Here is an 18,263-nt window from a genome sequence, read left to right as displayed (position 1 = left end):
TTTTGCTTGTCAGCACTCAAGTTTTCAAGACATGTAATTTTACAGCAAAGGGCATCATGTGGGGATGATTTCTGTATTTTGAAAGTAACATATCTTGAAAACTTGAGCGCTGACATGCAAAACATTTTTTATATTTATTTTTTATTTAACCTTTATTTAACCAGAAGGGCCAGTTAAGAACAACTTCTCATTTACAACTGCGACCGTCCAAGATAAAGCAAATCAGTGCGACAAAAACAACACAGAGTTACACATGGAATAAACAAACATACAGTCAATAACACAATAGAAAAATCTATATACAGTGTGTGCAAATGTAGTAAGATTAGGAAGGTAAGGCAATAAATAGGCCATAGTGGCAAAATATTTACAATTTAGCAATTAACACTGGAATGGCAGATGTGCAGAAGATGAATGTGCAAATAGAGATATTGGGGTGCAAAGGAGCAACAACAACAAAAAATAACAATAAGGGGATGAGGTAGTTGGGTGGGCTATTTACCAGAGGTAGGACCAAGTCATTGTTTTACAAGTCACAAGTAAGTCTCAAGTCTTAGCAGTCAAGTCCCAAGTCAAGTCCCAAGTCAAGATGGACAAGTCTGAGTCAAGTCTCAAGTCAAGACCGTCAAGTATCAAGTCCTAAACTTTGAGTTTCGAGTCCTAAACAAGTCATAATGTGCTCTTCACCAAATGTAATACCCATTCCATATTTTTAACAAGAGTAATAGTATATTACATTTATGCAAATCATGAATGCTTTTAAAAATATCTATATATTTATTACTTTCCAAATAAACATTATATTTCCATGGAAATACATGAGTAGCCATGAGAAAGACCCCCTCCCTCAAATGTCGAACAAAGTTGGACATTTTTGCGCCTCCGTTTGTAATTTTCTTCCGGCATGTTTTGCAAGTTGCAATCTGCTTTTTGTTGATACAGCATCATCTTTATATCTGAAAATAATCATTTTGGGTATCAACTTTCCAAGGGCTCCATCTGAATTTACTCACTGACATTCCTCTGCACTGCCACGCACAACTTTTTCTCAGCTGGCACAATTTGATTGGCTGCTGTCCGATTCAAACTGTAATCCTTTAAATGAAGAGTTGATGCGCTGCAGGCTTTTTTAAATAGCATAATTTTTTAGATTTGGGCTTGGAGAGGGTATCAGGCCAAGTCATAAGGTTCAAGTCACGAGTCATTGCTGTTAAAGTCAAAGTCGAGTTGCAAGTCATCATATTTGTGACTCGAGTCTAACTCGAGTCCAAGTCATGTGACTCGAGTCCACAACTCTGCTATTTACAGATGGGCTGTGTACAGGTGCAATGATTGGTAAACTGCTCTGACAGCTGATGCTTAAAGTTAGTGAGGGAGAAATAAGACTCCAGCTTCAGTGATTTTTGCAATTCGTTCCAGTCATTGGCAGCAGAGAACTGGAAGGAAAGGTGGCCAAAGTAGGAGTTGGCTTTGGGGATGACCAGTGAAATATACTTGCTGTAGCACATGCTACAGGTGGGTGCTGCTATGGTGACCAGTGAGCTGAGATAAGGAGGGGCTTTATCTAGCAAAGACTTTTAGATGACCTGGAGCCAATGGGTTTGGCGACGATTATGAAGTGAGGGCCAGCCAACAAGAGCATACAGAGTGCAGTGGTGGGTAGTATATGGGGCATTGGTGACAAAACAGATGGCACTGTGATAGGCTACATCTAATTTTCTGAGTAGAGTGTTGGAGGCTATTTTGTAAATGACATCGCTGAAGTCAAGGATCGGTAGGATAGTTAGATAGGTAGTTTTATGAGGGTATGTTTGGCAGCATGAGTGAAGGATGCCTTGTTGCGAAATAGGAAGCCGATTCTAGATTTAATTTTAGATTGGAGATGTTTAATGTGAGTCTGGAAGGAGAGTTTACAGTCTAACCAGACGCCGAGGTATTTGTAGTTGTCCACATATTCTAAGTCAGAACCGTCCAGAGTAGTGATGCTCGACGGGCAGGCAGCGATCGGTTGAAGAGCATGTATTTAGTTTTACTTGCATTTAAGAGCAGTTGGAGGCCACGGAAGGACTGTTGTATGGCACTGAAGTTCGTCTGGAGGTTAGTTAACGCAGTGTCCAAAGAAGGGCCAGAAGTATACAGAATGGTGTCGTCTGCGTAGAGGTGGATCAGAGAATCACTATCAGCAAGAGAGACTTCATTGATGTATACAGAGAAAAGAGTCGGCCTGAGAATTGACCCCTGTGGCACCCCCACAGAGACTGTCAGAGGTCCGGACAACAGACCCTCCAATTTGACACACTGAACTCTATCTGAGAAGCAGTTGGTGAAACAGGCAAGGTAGTCATTTAAGAAACAAGGCTGTTGAGTCTGCTGATAAGAATGCGGTGATTGACAGAGTCGAAAGCCTTGGCCAGGTCGATGATGGCTGCACAGTATTGTCTTTTGTCGATGGAAGTTATATCATTTAGGACCTTGAGCGTGGCTGAGGTGCAACCATGACCAGCTCAGAAACCAGATTGCATAGCGGAGATGGTACGGTGGGATTTGAAATGGTTGGTGATCTGTTTGTTATTAACTTGGCTTTCAAAGACTTTAGAAAGGCAGGGTAGGATAGATATGTCTGTAACAGTTTGTGTCTAGAGTGTATCCCCCTTTGAAGAGGGGATGACAGCAGCAGCTTTCCAATCTTTATTGATCTCAGACGTTACGAAAGAGAGGTTGAAGAGGCTAGTAATAGGGGTTGTAACAATTGTGGCAGATAATTTTAGAAAGAGAGGGTCCAGATTGTCTAGCCCAGCTGATTTGTAGGGGTCCAGATTTGCAGCTCTTTCATAACATCAGCTATCTGGATTTGGGTGAAGCAGAAATGGGGAGGCTTGGGCAAGTTGCTGTGGGGGGGTGCAGAGCTGTTGACCCGGGGTGGGGTAGCCAGGTGGAAAGCATGGCCAGCCGTATAAAAATGCTAATTGAAATTCAATTATTGTGCATTTATCGATGGTGACAGTGTTTCCTAGCCTAGGTGCAGTGGGCAGAAGGGAGGAGGTGCTATTATTCTCGATGGACTTCAGTGTCCCAGAACTCTTTGGAGTTTGTGCTACAGGATGCAAATTTATGTTTGAAAAAGCTAGCCTTTACTTTCCTCACTGCCTGTGTTTATTGGTTCCTAACTTCCCTGAATAGTTGAACATTGCGGGGGCTATTTGATGCTAATGCAGTACGCCACAGGATGTTTTTGTGCTGGTCAAGGGCAGTCAAGTCTAGAGTGAACCAAGGGTTATATCTGTTCTTAGTTCTACATTTTTGAACGGGGCATGCTTATTTAAGATGGTGAGGAATGCACTTGAAGAATAACCAGGCATCCTCTACTGATGGAATGAGGTCAATATCCTTCCAGGATACCCGGGCCAGATCGATTACAAAGGCCTGCTTGCTGAGGTGTTTTAAGGAACATTTGACAGTGATGAGGGGTAGTCTTTTTACCACAGACCCATTACGGACACAGGCAATGAAGCAGTGATCACTGAGATCCTGGTTGAAGACAGCAGAGGTGTATTTAGAGGGCAGGCTGGTCAGGATGATATCTATGAGGGTGCCTATGTTTACAGATTTAGGATTGTACCTGGTAGGTTCATTGATAATTTGTGTGAGATTGAGGGCAGCTAGCTTAGATTGTAGGACGGCCGGGGTGTTAAGCATATCCCAGTTCAGGTCACCTAACAGTACAAACTCTGAAGATAAATGGGGGGCAATTAATTCGCATATGGTGTCCAGCGCACAGCTGGGGGCTGAGGGGGAGGGGTCTATAACAAGCAGCAACAGTGAGAGACTTATTTCTGGAAAGGTGTCTTTTTAAAGTAGAAGCTCAAACTGTTAGGGGACATAACTGGATAGAATGACAGAACTCCGCAAACTATCTCTGCAGTAGATTAACTCCATCCCCGTTGGTAGTTCTAGCTTGGCGGAAAATATTGTAGTTGGGGATGGAAATGTAAGAATTTTTGGTGGCCTTCCTATGCCAGGATTTAGACACGGCTAAGGCATCAGGTTTGGCGAAGTGTGCTAAAGCAGTAAATAAAACAAACTTAGGGAGGAGGCTTCTGATGTTAACATGCATGAAACCAAAGCTTTTACGGTTACAGAAGTCAACAAATAATAGCGGCTGGGGAATAGGAGTCGAACTGGGAGCTACAGGGCCTGGGTTAACCTCTACATCACCAGAGGAACAGAGAAGTAGGATAAGGGTACGGCTAAAGGCTATAAGAACTGGTCGTCTAGTACGTTGGGGACAGAGAATAAAAAGAGCAGATTTCTAGACTTGGTAGAATAGAGTCAGGGCATAATGTTGTCACGAACCGGCTCAAAGTTCATAACAAAAGGGAGACAACAAGATATATTTATAACAAGATAGACATTTTTTATAACAAAATACATTTATTAAATAAAGTAAACTAAGTACAATTAACAATGGTGTGTGTAATCAGTAGTGCAAGTGAGTGTTTTGCATGCATTAATGTGGTAATGCGGGGTGTTGAAAGGTGCCAAAACAAACAACCAAAAGGCCACAAAAATACGACAAAAATCTGTAAAGGTGTCTGCATGGAGAGAGTCTCCTCCATGAATGGGGAAGTGGTGTATTTATCCTGGGACACACCTGAGTCCATTTCTCTGACGACCTTCCCAACTCCACCCACCGACATTCTATTAAGGAAAACAAGAGCAAAGAGAAAGAATTTGGCAGACAGAGTGGGAGGGTCGTCACAATGTACAGACAATGGTATGGTAGGATGTGAGTATAGTGGAGGTAAACCCCCCCTCCCCCATAAAACCGGAGACCAACAAGGACCCCGGAACACCATATCAGTCACAAATACAAGTTGACCCAGTCTTTGCATCCATTTGCCCTAGCCAACCTCATCCTCCCCAGACCTCTGCAACCTTTGCGAAGAGGAAGCAACCTTTAAGAGGAAGAAGAAGACGAGACCAGAAGGGAACTGACAGGAGCGACAGAACAGGACAATACCAAACACAAAATAACATTCCCAAGAAATGCATTAGTTCCTTTTTAGTAGTTGGTGGTGGAAAAGCATCAATAGCTACCACCTTAGCCCAAACAGGATGCACTTCATCCTGTCCAACCATCTTTCTATGATATGTAACGGTCACCTGAGCAAACTCACATTTAGCCGGATCACCAGAGGCAAACAGGTGTGACAGGTGTGACAAGTTTTGATAAACTCAGAAACATCCCTCTTTAACCTAGGCCAAAAGAAATGTCTTAATATGCGATTGTAGGTTTCCCTCACCCCCATATGTCCAGCAATGTTGTTGTGGGAAGTTGTCAACACCAACTCAGAAAGCTTAACTGGTACAACAACCTGACTAATCGCCTACCCCAGAAAACAACTACCATGAGACACCCACTTTCTCATCAGGACATCCTCTTGGAGAAAATAGCTATGGGCGACATCTCCCAACTGTTCCACAGGCACAATTTGGTCACGCAACTCTCCCAATGTGGGGTCAGTCCGTTGCGCATTGACCAGATCGGAGTGAGATACAGATAACAGGATAACAGGGAAAGCAGTGACAGAATTCTTTGTGGTATTCTCGCTAGTTGGCGCAGTGACCAGTTCACAACGGCTCATAGAATGCATCACTGCACACAAAACCACAAAACAGACACAAAACCCTCCATATGAAAGGTAAATTGTCTGGGTCAAGATGGACTTTCACATGCCCCTGGGCCTGAGACAATGTGTCAGGAGTGAACTGATGTGGAACAGGTGCAGCTAACGCCGTAGGCTTAGATTTAACATAAGCACACGTACTGAATTTACCCCTAGCCCTGAGAACCGGACATTAGTTTTTCCAATGACCTGAACCTTGACAGTAGTGATCCTCCTGACCAAAGTCAGCTTCACCACGGGAGTCAGGCTCAACCCTAGTTGAATGAAACTTTTCCCGTGAACCAAAGTATCTCGGTCAGCGAGGCCCAAATCTCTCTGAACGCCCCCACTCACTCCGAATACGGGGCTCTGCAAAGACACTTGTGAGTCAAAACATACTCGTCCGCCAAAAACCGCATCTTCAGCAACAGTCTTCACTTTTCGTTCATTAATGTGTGTAGCTATACAATCAGGGATTGTGTCCTTAAATTGCTCTAACATAATCAGATCACACAGCCCTTGGAAAGTCATAACTGTAGTCGGAACACCAGCGATTAAACTGTGAAGATCATTTTCATGCAAACTCAACATGAGTCTGTTTATCATCCCTTTTTAAAGTTCTAAATCGTTGGCGGTAAGCATCAGGGACCAATTCATACATCTGTAACACAGCCGTTTTAACCTTATCATAACTGGCACTGATGGGTACACTAAGAGCTGAATATGCTTCCTGCGCTTTACCAGTCAGCACACACTGCAACATTAAAGTGTGGTCAGAATCAGGCCAACTCCGAGCGTCAGCAACACGCTCAAACAACAAAAGAATGTATCAGGGTCCTTTTCATTAAATTTAGGCAACAACTGTAAGTTCCCAACAATATCAAATGTGTCCGGGGCACAACCAGAAGAGGACCAAACTCTACCCTGACTGCTTTCCTTCCCTAACCAGCTCCAATTCCTTTTCATATTTTAACCGATCAGCAGCCAATTATTTTTCATACTTTACACGATCAAGCTCTAGCTTCTCATGATCATGCTCTAGCTGTAACAGAAGCAGTTCTTTCTGCTGTTCAAAAAGAAGACTACTAGGACTAACAGATGGAGTGGCCATTGTAACGTTACGGGGAGACGGCGAGTTCTCAGCAGAGGCTGCCCCAGTGGTAACTTCAAGAATACCCCTCTCCATCAGATTGGCCTTCAATATTAAACTAATAGTATTTTAGACGTTTATCACCAATTTCAACCTTGTAGTGTTCAGCAACCTTCAACACCTGTTCTTTAGTACTATCACGCCCTGACCATAGAGAGCCCTTGGTTCTCTATGATGTAGTAGGTCAGGGTGTGACTAGGGGGTGTTCTAGTTCAATATTTCTATGTTGATGTTTTGTTGGGTTTCCAATTAGAGGCAGCTGGTAATTGTTGCCTCTAATTGGGAATCATATTTAGGTAGCCATTTTTCCCACCTGTGTTTGTGGGATATTGTTTTGTGTTTGTGCATGTGCACCACTACTTTCACGTTTCGTTGTTGGTTTATTGTTTTGAAGTTTCACCGAAATAAAGATGTGGAACTCTACACACGCTGCGCCTTGATCCGTCTCTCATTACGACGATCGTGACAGAATATCCCACCAAGCAAGGACCAAGCAGCATGTGACGGCAGTAAAGGCGTTTTGGACCTGGGAAGAAATTCTGGGAAGTTGTGAGACCCTTCCTTGGTAGGAGACACCAAGGAAGGTGGAAGGACAGCGATGACGCTGGGGACCGTGGCCACAGAAACCCCAGGATTGTTTTTGGGGAGGCCACGAGGGGTGGTCGGCGGAGCAGCAGAGAGTCATCATTAAACTGTGAAGTGCTGGCACAGTCCGGTGCCATCTGTGCCAGCTCCCCTTACTCACCCTGAAGAGCCAGAGACCGTCAGGGAGGCGATGGAGAAGTTGGGAGAGAGAGAGATGAGAGAAATGTTATGTAAGTATGTTCTGCATGGCATCCGACCTGCAGAGCCTGTCAGCAGTCTGGTGAGTCCTGTGCCAGCTCCCCACACCCTTCCTGAAGTGTGTGTCACCAGTCCGGTGCCACCTGTGTCAGCTCCACGCACAAAGCCTCCAGTGCGCCTCCTCAGTCCGGTACGTCCTGTGCCAGCTTCCTGCACTCTCCCTGAAGTGCGTGTCACCAGTCCGATGCCACCTGTGCCGGCTCCACGCACCAGGCCTCCAGTGCGTCTCCCCAGTCCGGTACGTCCTGTGCCAGCACCCTGCCCTCTCCCGTAAGTGCGTGTCACCAGTCCGGTGCCACCTGTGCCGGCTCCACACACCAGGCCTCCAGTGCGTCTCCCCAGCCCGGTACTTCCGGTGCCAGCTCCAAGGCTGGAGTCTTCCTCTGCGCCAATGCCCAGTCCAGGCACGGTGTCCAGTCTCGCTCCAAGGCTGGAGTCTTCCTCTGCGCCGATGCCCAGTCCAGGCACTGCGTCCAACCCAGCTCCAGGGCCGGGCCCTCTGTGCCGGTGCCCAGTCCACACACTGTGTTCAGCCCGGCGCCATGGCCGGAGCTTTCCTCTGCGCCAGTGACCAGTCCAGGCACGGCCTCTTCATAAGACACCATAGTCACAAGAAGAAGAAAAAATCTTGCTCTTCCCCTCTACTGAGCACACCAGCCCACAACCAGAGAAATGACGATCACACTGGAAACCACAGAAGAGAGATGAGATAAATATGGAGCTTCCCCAAAACCTACAGTAACTCAACCCTAGTCTTTGTTCAGATTTGCGGTGGGTAATTACGCACTCTAACCCGCTGGCAAGGAAATAAACCACCCAGCACGCTGGCAGATTCCCCCAAGCCACAGACGTGCCCCCAAGACAACTGCTCAATCCACAGACACCACACAAAAATAACAAAATAACCATGCCCAACATATTCCAAAATGAAACACGTCTCTAAGCCTAACAGGGGAAAAAGGCTATAGCTCCAGGTAGAGAGTATCACTACCCTATCCAAATCTCCCACTGAGGTACACAGCCGACAGCGAGTAGAGCAAGAGTTTCCAGGCTGGGCAGGGGCCTGGAAACTAACCAATGTACTCTATCCACTGCAGTGGCAAGTTTACCAAACAAAAGGCAACCAATACTGGGCACCAAACATTACAAAATCAAAAAAGCTGTAACAAAAAATGCAAACAAAGCACCTACAAAGTTTAACATTAACTCCACATTTTCACCCAAACACAATACCTTCAAGATTCCGGATGAGCCCCCACTTGTCACGAACCGGCTTAAAGTTTATAACAAAAGGGAGACAACGTGGAGACAAGATATATTTATAACAAGATAGATATTTTTATTACAAAATATATTTATTAAATAAAGTAAACTAAGTAGAATTAACAATGGTGTGTGTAATAAGTAGTGCAAGTGAGTGTTTTGCATGCATTAATGTGATAATGCGGGGTGTTGAAAGGTGACAAAGCAAACAACCAAAAGGCCACAAAAATACCACAAAATCTGTAACGGTGTCTGCATGGAGAGAGTCTCCTCCATGAATGGGGGAGTGGTGTATTTATCCTGGGACACACCTGAGTCCAGGTGTGTCCCATTTCACTGACGACCCTCCCGGCTCCGCCCACCGACATCCTATTAAGGAAAACAAGAGCAAAGAGAAAGAATTCGGCAGACAGAGTGGGAGGGTCATCACAATATACAGACAATGGTATGGTAGGATGTGAGTATAGTGGAGGTAAACCTAGGCATTGAGTGATGATGAGAGTTTTTATCTCTGGAGACAAAAGAGCTGTCTAAGGCATGTTGAGCGGGACTGAGGGCTCAGTAGACAAGGACAATAGACAAGGCATATTGACATTAGAGAGAGGCATAAAGCAGTCACATGTGTTGATCAGGAGAGCTAAGACAACAACGGGTAAATGGTGATGAATGGGCAGAGCGGGTCAGTTAAGTACATACAGGACCTGAGTTCGAGGCTAGGGCCGACAGGTAAACAAAATGAGGTACCGTGTTATTGAAACAGTCCAGGGGGCATCAGCTGTGTAGCCGAGTGATTATAGGGTCAAAAGAGCAGCAATAAGTGAGTCACGGTGCCATTTGGTAGTCACCACTACGCTAGGCGAGCAGGGGACAAAGCGTTCAGAAAAACTAGCGGGCCGGGGCTAGTAGATGGTTCTTTGGCGACATCGTAACAGAATAGCTTGTTGAGACCACATTAGGCAACCACATCTGCAGTCCAGGCGTGATGGATTGGCGGGGCTCCGTGTCGACAATAATGGGTCCAGGCCAATTGGCAAAGAAGGTATTGTAGCCCTAGAATTAGCTGGTATATGGGCCTACCTCGAGGCTAGCTCAGAGCTAGCTGGTGCTTTCTTCGGGGCAGAGGCGTTAGCTAACAGTAGCCACTCGTTCGCAGCTAGCTAGCTGCGATGGTCCGGTGTAATGATCCAGAGCAGCAGGAATCCAGTGATGTGATAGAGAGAAGCAGTCCGATATGCTCTGGGTTGATATCGTGCTGTGCAGACTGGCAGGTATTGTACGAGCTAAGGCTGGCTGGTGACCGAGAAAAAGGTGGCCGCTCGCCGTGGCTAACAAAGACTTGTAGCTAGTTAGCTGGCTAGCTCCTGATGGAAGTTCCAGTTATAAGGAATCAAAATAGCAGATCCGTACCACATTGGGTGAGGCGGGTTGCAGGAATGTATATTTAGTTTGTAGATAGAAAGTGAGATTAATATATACAGTGGGACAAAAAAGTATTTAGTCAGCCACTAATTGTGCAAGTTCTCCCACTTAAAAAGATGAGAGGCCTGTAATTTTCATCATAGGTATACTTCAACTATGACAGACAAAATGAGAAGAAAAAAAATCCAGAAAGTCACATTGTGGGATTTTTAATGAATTTATTTGCAAATTATGGTGGAAAATAAGTATTTGGTCTATTACAAAAGTTTATCTCAATACTTTGTTATATACCCTTTGTTGGCAATGACAGAGGTCAAAAGTTTTCTGTAAGTCTTCACAAGGTTTTCACACACTGTTGCTGATATTTTGGCCCCATTCCTCCATGCAGATCTCCTCTAGAGCAGTGATGTTTTGGGGCTGTTGATGGGCAACACGGACTTTCAACTCCCTCCAAAGATTTTCTATGGGGTTGAGATCTGGAGACTGGCTCGGCCACTCCAGGACCTTGAAATGCTTCTTACGAAGCCACTCCTTCGTTGCCCGGGCGGTGTGTTTGGGATCATTGTCATGCTGAAAGACCCAGCCACGTTTCATCTTCAATGCCCTTGCTGATGGAACGAGGTTTTCACTCAAAATCTCACGATACATGGCTCCATTCATTCTTTCCTTTACACGGATCAGTCGTCCTGGTCACTTTGCTGAAAAACAGTCCCAAAGCATGATGTTTCCACCCCCATGCTTCACAGTAGGTATGGTGTTCTTTGGATGCAACTCAGCATTCTTTGTCCTCCAAACACGACGAGTTGAGTTTTTACCAAAAAGTTATATTTTGGTTTCATCTGACCATATGACATTCTCCCAATCTTCTTCTGGATCATCCAAATGCTCTCAAGCAAACTTCAGACAGGCCTGGACATGTACTGGCTTAAGCAGGGGGACACGTCTGGCACTGCAGGATTTGAGTCCCTGGCGGCGTAGTGTGTTACTGATGGTAGGCGTTTGTTACTTTGGTCCCAGCTCTCTGCAGGTCATTCACTAGGTCCCCCCGTGCGGTTCTGGGATATTTGCTCACTGTTCTTGTGATCATTTTGACCCCACGGGGTGAGATCTTGCGTGGAGCCCCAGATCGAGGGAGATTATCAGTGGTCTGTATGTCTTCCATTTCCTAATAATTGCTCCCACAGTTTATTTATTCAAACCAAGTTGCTTACCTATTGCAGATGCAGTCTTCCCAGCCTGGTTGCAGGTCTTCAATTTTGTTTCTGGTGTCCTTTGACAGCTCTTTGGTCTTGGCCATAGTGGAGTTTGGAGTGTGACTGTTTGAGGTTGTGAACAGGTGTCTTTTATACCGATAAAAAGTTCAAACAGGTGCCATTAATACAGGTAACGAGTGGAGGACAGAGGAGCCTCTTAAAGAAGAAGTTACAGGTCTGTGAGAGCCAGAAGTCTTGCTTGTTTGTAGGTGACCAAATACTTATTTTCCACCATAATTTGCAAATAAATTCATAAAAAATCCTACAATGTGATTTTCTGGATTTTTTCTCTCATTTTGTCTGTCATAGTTGAAGTGTACCTATGATGAAAATTACTGTCCTTTCTCATCTTTTTAAATTGGAGAACTTGCACAATTGGTGGCTGACTAAATTATTTTTTGCCCAACTGTATTAAAAAGATCGGCTATTTACACTGGATAAGACACTGGATAAGACAAAGACAAACACATACGTCCTATTGCTACGCCATCTTGGTCAGACACTTTGGGACTATGTCATTATTGGACTAATGTCTGGTTGCCTATTTTGGGATGTCTGGTTTTTCTGATTGTCTTAACTCACCACCACTAATAAGCTGAGTTTCTCAGCAATTTTTTCAACAGCAAGTCAATTAAGTATATATATATATATTGTTTTACATCCATTGTGAATGATAATAGTTCCTCACAGTATTTGAAAAAGCTTTCTAACACTCTCCCCCAAGATAATCACCAGGCCTTGGTGTGAAAGAGCAAAATGTCATGCCCTGAGCATCCCATATACCCAGTGGAAACGCCATAAAATACAATGATTTTGAGAAATGAAAACGTTACTATTGAAATGAAACTGTTCCACGAAAATGTGCATATGATAACCATAACTTGTATGAAGATGGGTAGAAATGGTAGGATAAATTGTAAGCTTCTCCAAACTTGAATTTCAGATATGCGATCCATCGCGGAGAAAATAGCTCACCACGATCCAGCACCAGCGGATGGAAAGCGTCATTTGCTGGGCGGCGCCCAGCACGGTGTTGCATGCTAGACGAGTTGACAGGTACGGCTACCGTGTTTGACATGGGCAGAAGCAGGCCTGAGAGCCATGTGCGAGAAAACGCAATTTGATTTTTGTTCCCATTCCCTTTACGCCAAGTTTAGAATCGTAAACTAATAGAAAATGTAAGTGGAAACGATTGCGAAAACTGCTCCAGATCACTTGATATCCACCACAAGGGGGAAATAATAGAATATGGAGGGTGGAGAGGGTCAGACCCGAATTAACTTAAACGGTCTATCGTACAGCAGAGCGTGTCCAACTCCAAACCAACCACACTGAATAGATAGGAGCATATCATGAGCGCACAGCTGAGAGCTCTCCATGCAAAATAGGTCCCATATATACATATTCCATGTTTTTTTCTCTCTCCCCTACCCCAATCCCGTGATCATTTATATCAACAATGCAACGGAAAAAAATAGTTTCATTGTTTTTATTGTAATACAAATTATTGCAGCGTTACCATCTTACCACCAGGGGGTACTGTACCATCTCCAGCACCTCTACATCCCATGGCTATGGATAAAACAGGGTGATTGGTTCAATAATCTCAAGCAGGATGGCAATAGAACATAACAGGTCCTGTTATTGGTCAGGAGGCCTGCTCATGGGACCTGGCTCTTGTAGCCGTAGTTGAGTTCTGCCCCTCCACTAAGCAGCAGGTCTATCCCAGTGCAGAACGTAGCATCGGCAGCCAGGTACAGAGCAGCCAACCCACTCTCAGCTTCTGTCCCCATTCGACCAAGCAGCTGTTGGAGATGATGAAGAATGTTAAAGATGAGGCATCAGGTTCATCAAGACGAGAGATGCAAGTGAAATTCGGAAGTCTCTACCAACCCTCCCTTTTCAATGCATTCTGAAATATGTCATTGTAACAGATCTTATATTTCATCGTATATCTTGTATTGGCTCCTGTGAAGTGAGCACTTGCCTGAGCGTTCTCTCCCTCTTTAATGGTAGCTAAGGTATCTGCAGTCTGTCCAGCCAGCTCCTCCCACAGAGGTGTCATCACATTACCAGGGGAGATGCTACAAGATAATACACATTTAGACTGCAGCAAACAGAGCTAGAGATAAGAGGAAAAAGTGGAAAAATACAAAAGTATTTTTAAAACAGGACAGACAAAGAGGCAAGAGAAAAAAACAAGTAGAAAATCCTAAAGGTTTATAAATGGAGACAGATGCCAGTTCTACTCACCAGTTGACTCTCACTTGGTACCGACTCTCATCCACAGCCATGGCTTTTGTCATGGCAATGATCGCCCCCTTGTGGAGAAAAAGAGACACATCACCCCTGTTAGGCCTACTTCTCCAAGCCTCAAACCGTGGAATAAAGTACTGCATATGGATATCTAGATTTTTAGTTCACCTTAGTGGCTACATACGGTGCTGCATTTTTCTGACCAATGGAGCCCACCAGACTGGACAAGTTAATGATGTTCCCCTGGCGCTGTCGCAGGTGGGGCAGGGCATACTGAGGAGGGGAGATCCCGTGATTACGTAAAACATATAAGGTATATAATAACCCATTATTAAGGCGCATACATGCTTATAACAAGTAATAAAGCATCATACCTGAAGGCTTTCAGTAAAAGAAATATAATGAGTGAATTATTTACTTTGGAGGCCAGGAAGTAACTGATGAGGTTAAGATTCAAAAGATCTCTGAACTCATCTGCAGTAGTGTCATCTGTGGGTTTATGAGGTGGGTCTGAAAGGGGATGAAAGTGAGGGAACTCAATGAATACAGCATAAACACTAACCAAATGTCTATGGAGTATGTGAATTGTAGAAGAGGGGGAGGAAACATGCCTTTCATGTCCACAAAAAAAGTGTTAAGTGGTACAAAAATGTGAGCAGATCTTTAAAAAACGATGAAAACCAGTATAGCATTAAAAATACATCCGCGTTACACTTGCACCTTTGTCAGGGTGTGACAATCAGGAGGTGATCGGTTTGATGCTGCAAAGCGTATATGTAACAGTATAGACTTTACCGTCCGTCCCCTCCCCCCGACCTGGGCGCGAACCAGGGACGCTCAGCACACGTCAACAGTCACCCTCGCCGCATCGTTACCGACCTGGGCGCGAACCAGGGACGCTCTGCACACGTCAACGAGGAACCACTACTTCAAGGTCTCAGAGCAAGTGACGTCATCGATTGAAACGCCACTAGCGCGCACCACCGCTAACTAGCTAGCAATTTCACATCGGCTCCACATACACAAAGTACAAAACATTAGGAACACTGCTCTTTCCACATCAGACAGACTGGGTGAATACAGGTGAAAGCTATGATCCCTTATTGATGTCACTTCAAATCAGTGTAGATGAAGGGGAGGAGACAGGTTAAATAAGTATTTTTAAGCCTTGAGACAATTGAGACATGGATTGTGTGTGTGCCATGCAGAGGGTGAATGGGGCAAGACAAAATATTTAACTTCCTTTAAACAGAGTATGGTAGTAGGTGCCAGGCGCACCGGTTTGTGTCAAGAACTGCAACACTGCTGTGTTTTTCACCATAAATAGTTTCCTGTGTGTATCAAGTATGGTCCACCACCTAAATGACATCCAGCCAACTCTGGGAAGCATTAGAGTCAACATGGGCCAGCATCCCTGTGGAACGCTTCGACACCTTGTAGAGTCCAGGCTGTTCTGGGGGCAAAAGGAGGGGTGCAACTCAATATTAGGAAGGTGTTCTTAATGTTTTCTACACTCAGTGTATGTGTTTTTAATGCTTGAATATGCCTGTTTAAATAATGGCTTGCCAGGGCCTCCCAAGTAGCACAGCGGTCTAAGGCACTGCATCGCAGTGTTAGCTGTGTTACTACAGATCCTGGTTATATATCGGGCTGTGTCGCAGCCAGTCGCACCTGGGAGACCCATGAGGCGATGCACAATTGACCCAGCGTCGTCCGGGTTAGGGGAGGGTTTGGCCGGCCGGGATGTCCTTGTCACATCGCGCTCTAGCGACTCCTGTGGCAGGCCGGGTGCATGCACACTGACAGTTGTTCGGTGTTTTCTCCGACACATTGGTGCAGCTGGCTTCCCAGTTAAGCGTGCATTGTGTCAAGAAGCAGTACGGCTTGGCGGGGTTGTTTTTTGGGACAATGGGACAAGACTGTAACTACCAAATTGGATATGACAAATTTGGTGGGAACGAGGGGGTAAAAAAAACTATATATATAATAATAAAAATAAGTGCCTGTATGTGGATTGGTATACCAACTATCAGCTGATTTGTGGATATATCATTTCCTTTCTTTCCTTAACAACATCAATTCTCATACAAAATGATAACAGATACTCACGCCACCCAGCATTGTTGACCAGACAGTCTATTTGACCATAACGCTCCACTGTCACTGAAATCAACCTCTGCAGAGAGAATACCATATGTTGAGTTGACTGCACACTGTGTAAGACGTTTATAATTGCTATCTCCAGGTATGTGGACCTATGATCCCATTACCTATGTATCTACCTAACTTGCTACATAGAGCCTAAGCTGAAAAACCAGCTAGACACGCCACTAAAATAACACAGAAACATACACACATTCCTCAGTCAAACACACAAAACAGGTTATAGCAATGTCACTACTGTTCACAAGCACCAGGATCTGGACACTGAATGATGATTGGATGTGTAGAAAAAAAAGAAGTCGCTCTGGACAAGAACATCTGCTAAATGACCTAAATGTAAATGTAAACATTATGGAAAGCTTCCGTCTTGCAGTGTTAGTCTGACCACTAATACATGAGGCCAACAAACCTGACTCAGTTACACCAGCTCTGTCAGGAGGAATGGGCCAAAATGCACCCAACTTACTGTGGGAAGTCATTTTTACTAGGATTTTTACTAGGAAATAAATTCACCCAACTTACTGTGGGAAGTAATTTTTACTCGGAATTTTTACTAGGATTAAATGTCAGTAATTGTGAAAAACGTATTTGGCTAAGGTGTATGTAAACTTTCGACTTCAACTGTATATATATACTTATTTTTTTTAAACTAATTAATAAATGTATGTCAGCACAGACCTCAATGCCTGAGCAAACTCTCAATCTGGGAGGCGAACACAAAAAACAGGGGAAGAAAACAGGAAACCAGGGCACAGGAAACACAGAGCTTCAAATAATGACCAACTGGGCCTTTAATAGTGATTTCTAAGCAGTTTATAAGCAGATCTTCAAATGAGTTGCAAGGGGCTTGCTAGAGCTGTGAGTAACCTAACTCAGTGGAGAAGAGTCCTTTCACAGACAGGGAAAATCAAACAAAGACTAAAGATAGGTGGAGTGTAGATTATAATACAAAATGTTATAGTAAGCATTCTGATAAACCACAGGTCATGTGAGGAATGAGATCCATTGAGGAATGAGGATATAAACTCTGTTGAAATGTTGTGCATATGAGTGATCATTTGACTCTCATTTCACTGCCCTATAAGATAAGTCATTGCCCAGAAGCCCTACCTTGATGTCCTCCTCTTTGGAGATGTCACAAGGTACAAATTTGCATGACCCTGGCCCTGCCCTGTTCAGCTCGGCCTCTAGAGCCTGTCCTGCTGCCACTGTAAAAAAAAAAATTTATATATATATATATATATATAAATAAGAATACAGTAAACTTATGAATATGCAATGTAAAGATGATTTAGAGAGGGATTTGTTTAATGATTCATAAAGTCTTCAACAGTGGATTACTGATGAATGAAGATTCTGAGAAAACATTATTACATGTGTGGTGATTCTGATGGTTTCTTGTAACTGATGGCTTCTACGGTTGTGGCTAAATGGATAGGATGACTAATGCAGCAGGTTAGGAAAATTAATGTCGCAGGTTAGCAGAATTAAAGTAGCAGGTTAGGAGAATTAAAGTAGCAGGTTAGGATAATTAACGTAGCAAGTTCGGAGAAAAAGTTTAAGGTTAGGCTTAGCTACAATCCTACAGTTGTCACCAACACAACTCGAACATGCAACTTTTGGTACGTAGCTGTACTCCAGCTAGCCACAACCGTAGAAGCCACCAGTTCCACCACTCACGCAATGGTATACTTTCATCTGAGCAAAAAAATCTAATAAACGTGCAGACACTCACCCCCTCTTGCACAGAAGACAACTTTGGCCCCATTCTCCACTGGGAAAAAACAACAGAATAGCACATTATTGTTTCCCCAGTACCTCACTCTGCTCAAATCTCAACAAACTAACTTCAAATCAGCAACTTTGATTCTTACCGAATACTTTGACAATCCCTCTACCAATCCCTTTGGACCCGCCGGTCACAATGACAACTTTGTCTCCGTAACGCAAAGTACTACCTGACATGTTCACTAGAGCCAACCCGTCACGGGTGATGATTTCAGTGATGATACGTTCGCAAAGAACCGCCACTACCTGGTTGACTGTGTTGGTCGAATGTCGCAAACAAAGTTACTTGCCCTCTTTCCAAGCTACACTTTTTATTATATTTCTTTACATGCAGCAAAATATATAATTGCATCCCTCCCTTTGTCTTTTTGCCTTTTACATTTCTACGTTAACTTTCTCTTCCCTCCTCCAAGTTCCTCAAAAATCATGGGTTTTGTTGTCGTCTGTGAAGACAGGTGAGCG

At 44.2% G+C, this 18,263-nt stretch overlaps 1 protein-coding gene across 2 annotated transcripts in view; it reads right to left on the bottom strand.

Moving 5' to 3' along the window:
• Positions 1 to 18,263, bottom strand: part of LOC135555359 (branched-chain-amino-acid aminotransferase, cytosolic-like) — a 33,219-nt gene extending 14,956 nt beyond the window's left edge. Inside the window, exons 1-9 of one of the 2 annotated variants that reach the window (XM_064987712.1) lie at positions 17,888 to 18,251; positions 17,749 to 17,787; positions 17,124 to 17,221; positions 15,960 to 16,026; positions 14,269 to 14,360; positions 14,019 to 14,123; positions 13,848 to 13,915; positions 13,582 to 13,678; positions 13,070 to 13,399 (exon numbers count right to left, since the gene is read on the bottom strand). In XM_064987712.1, the coding sequence (XP_064843784.1) occupies positions 13,256 to 13,399; positions 13,582 to 13,678; positions 13,848 to 13,915; positions 14,019 to 14,123; positions 14,269 to 14,360; positions 15,960 to 16,026; positions 17,124 to 17,221; positions 17,749 to 17,787; positions 17,888 to 17,978 (801 nt within the window). In that variant the 5' untranslated portion in view covers positions 17,979 to 18,251 and the 3' untranslated portion in view covers positions 13,070 to 13,255. Of the gene's footprint in view, positions 1 to 13,069; positions 13,400 to 13,581; positions 13,679 to 13,847; positions 13,916 to 14,018; positions 14,124 to 14,268; positions 14,361 to 15,959; positions 16,027 to 17,123; positions 17,222 to 17,748; positions 17,788 to 17,887 lie in introns of those variants that run through there. The other variant, XM_064987713.1, reaches the window with a different exon arrangement.

The sequence above is a fragment of the Oncorhynchus masou genome, chromosome 15, assembly GCF_036934945.1.
Source record: "Oncorhynchus masou masou isolate Uvic2021 chromosome 15, UVic_Omas_1.1, whole genome shotgun sequence".
NCBI lineage: Eukaryota > Metazoa > Chordata > Actinopteri > Salmoniformes > Salmonidae > Oncorhynchus > Oncorhynchus masou.
This window is presented reverse-complemented; position numbering and strand designations above follow the sequence as displayed.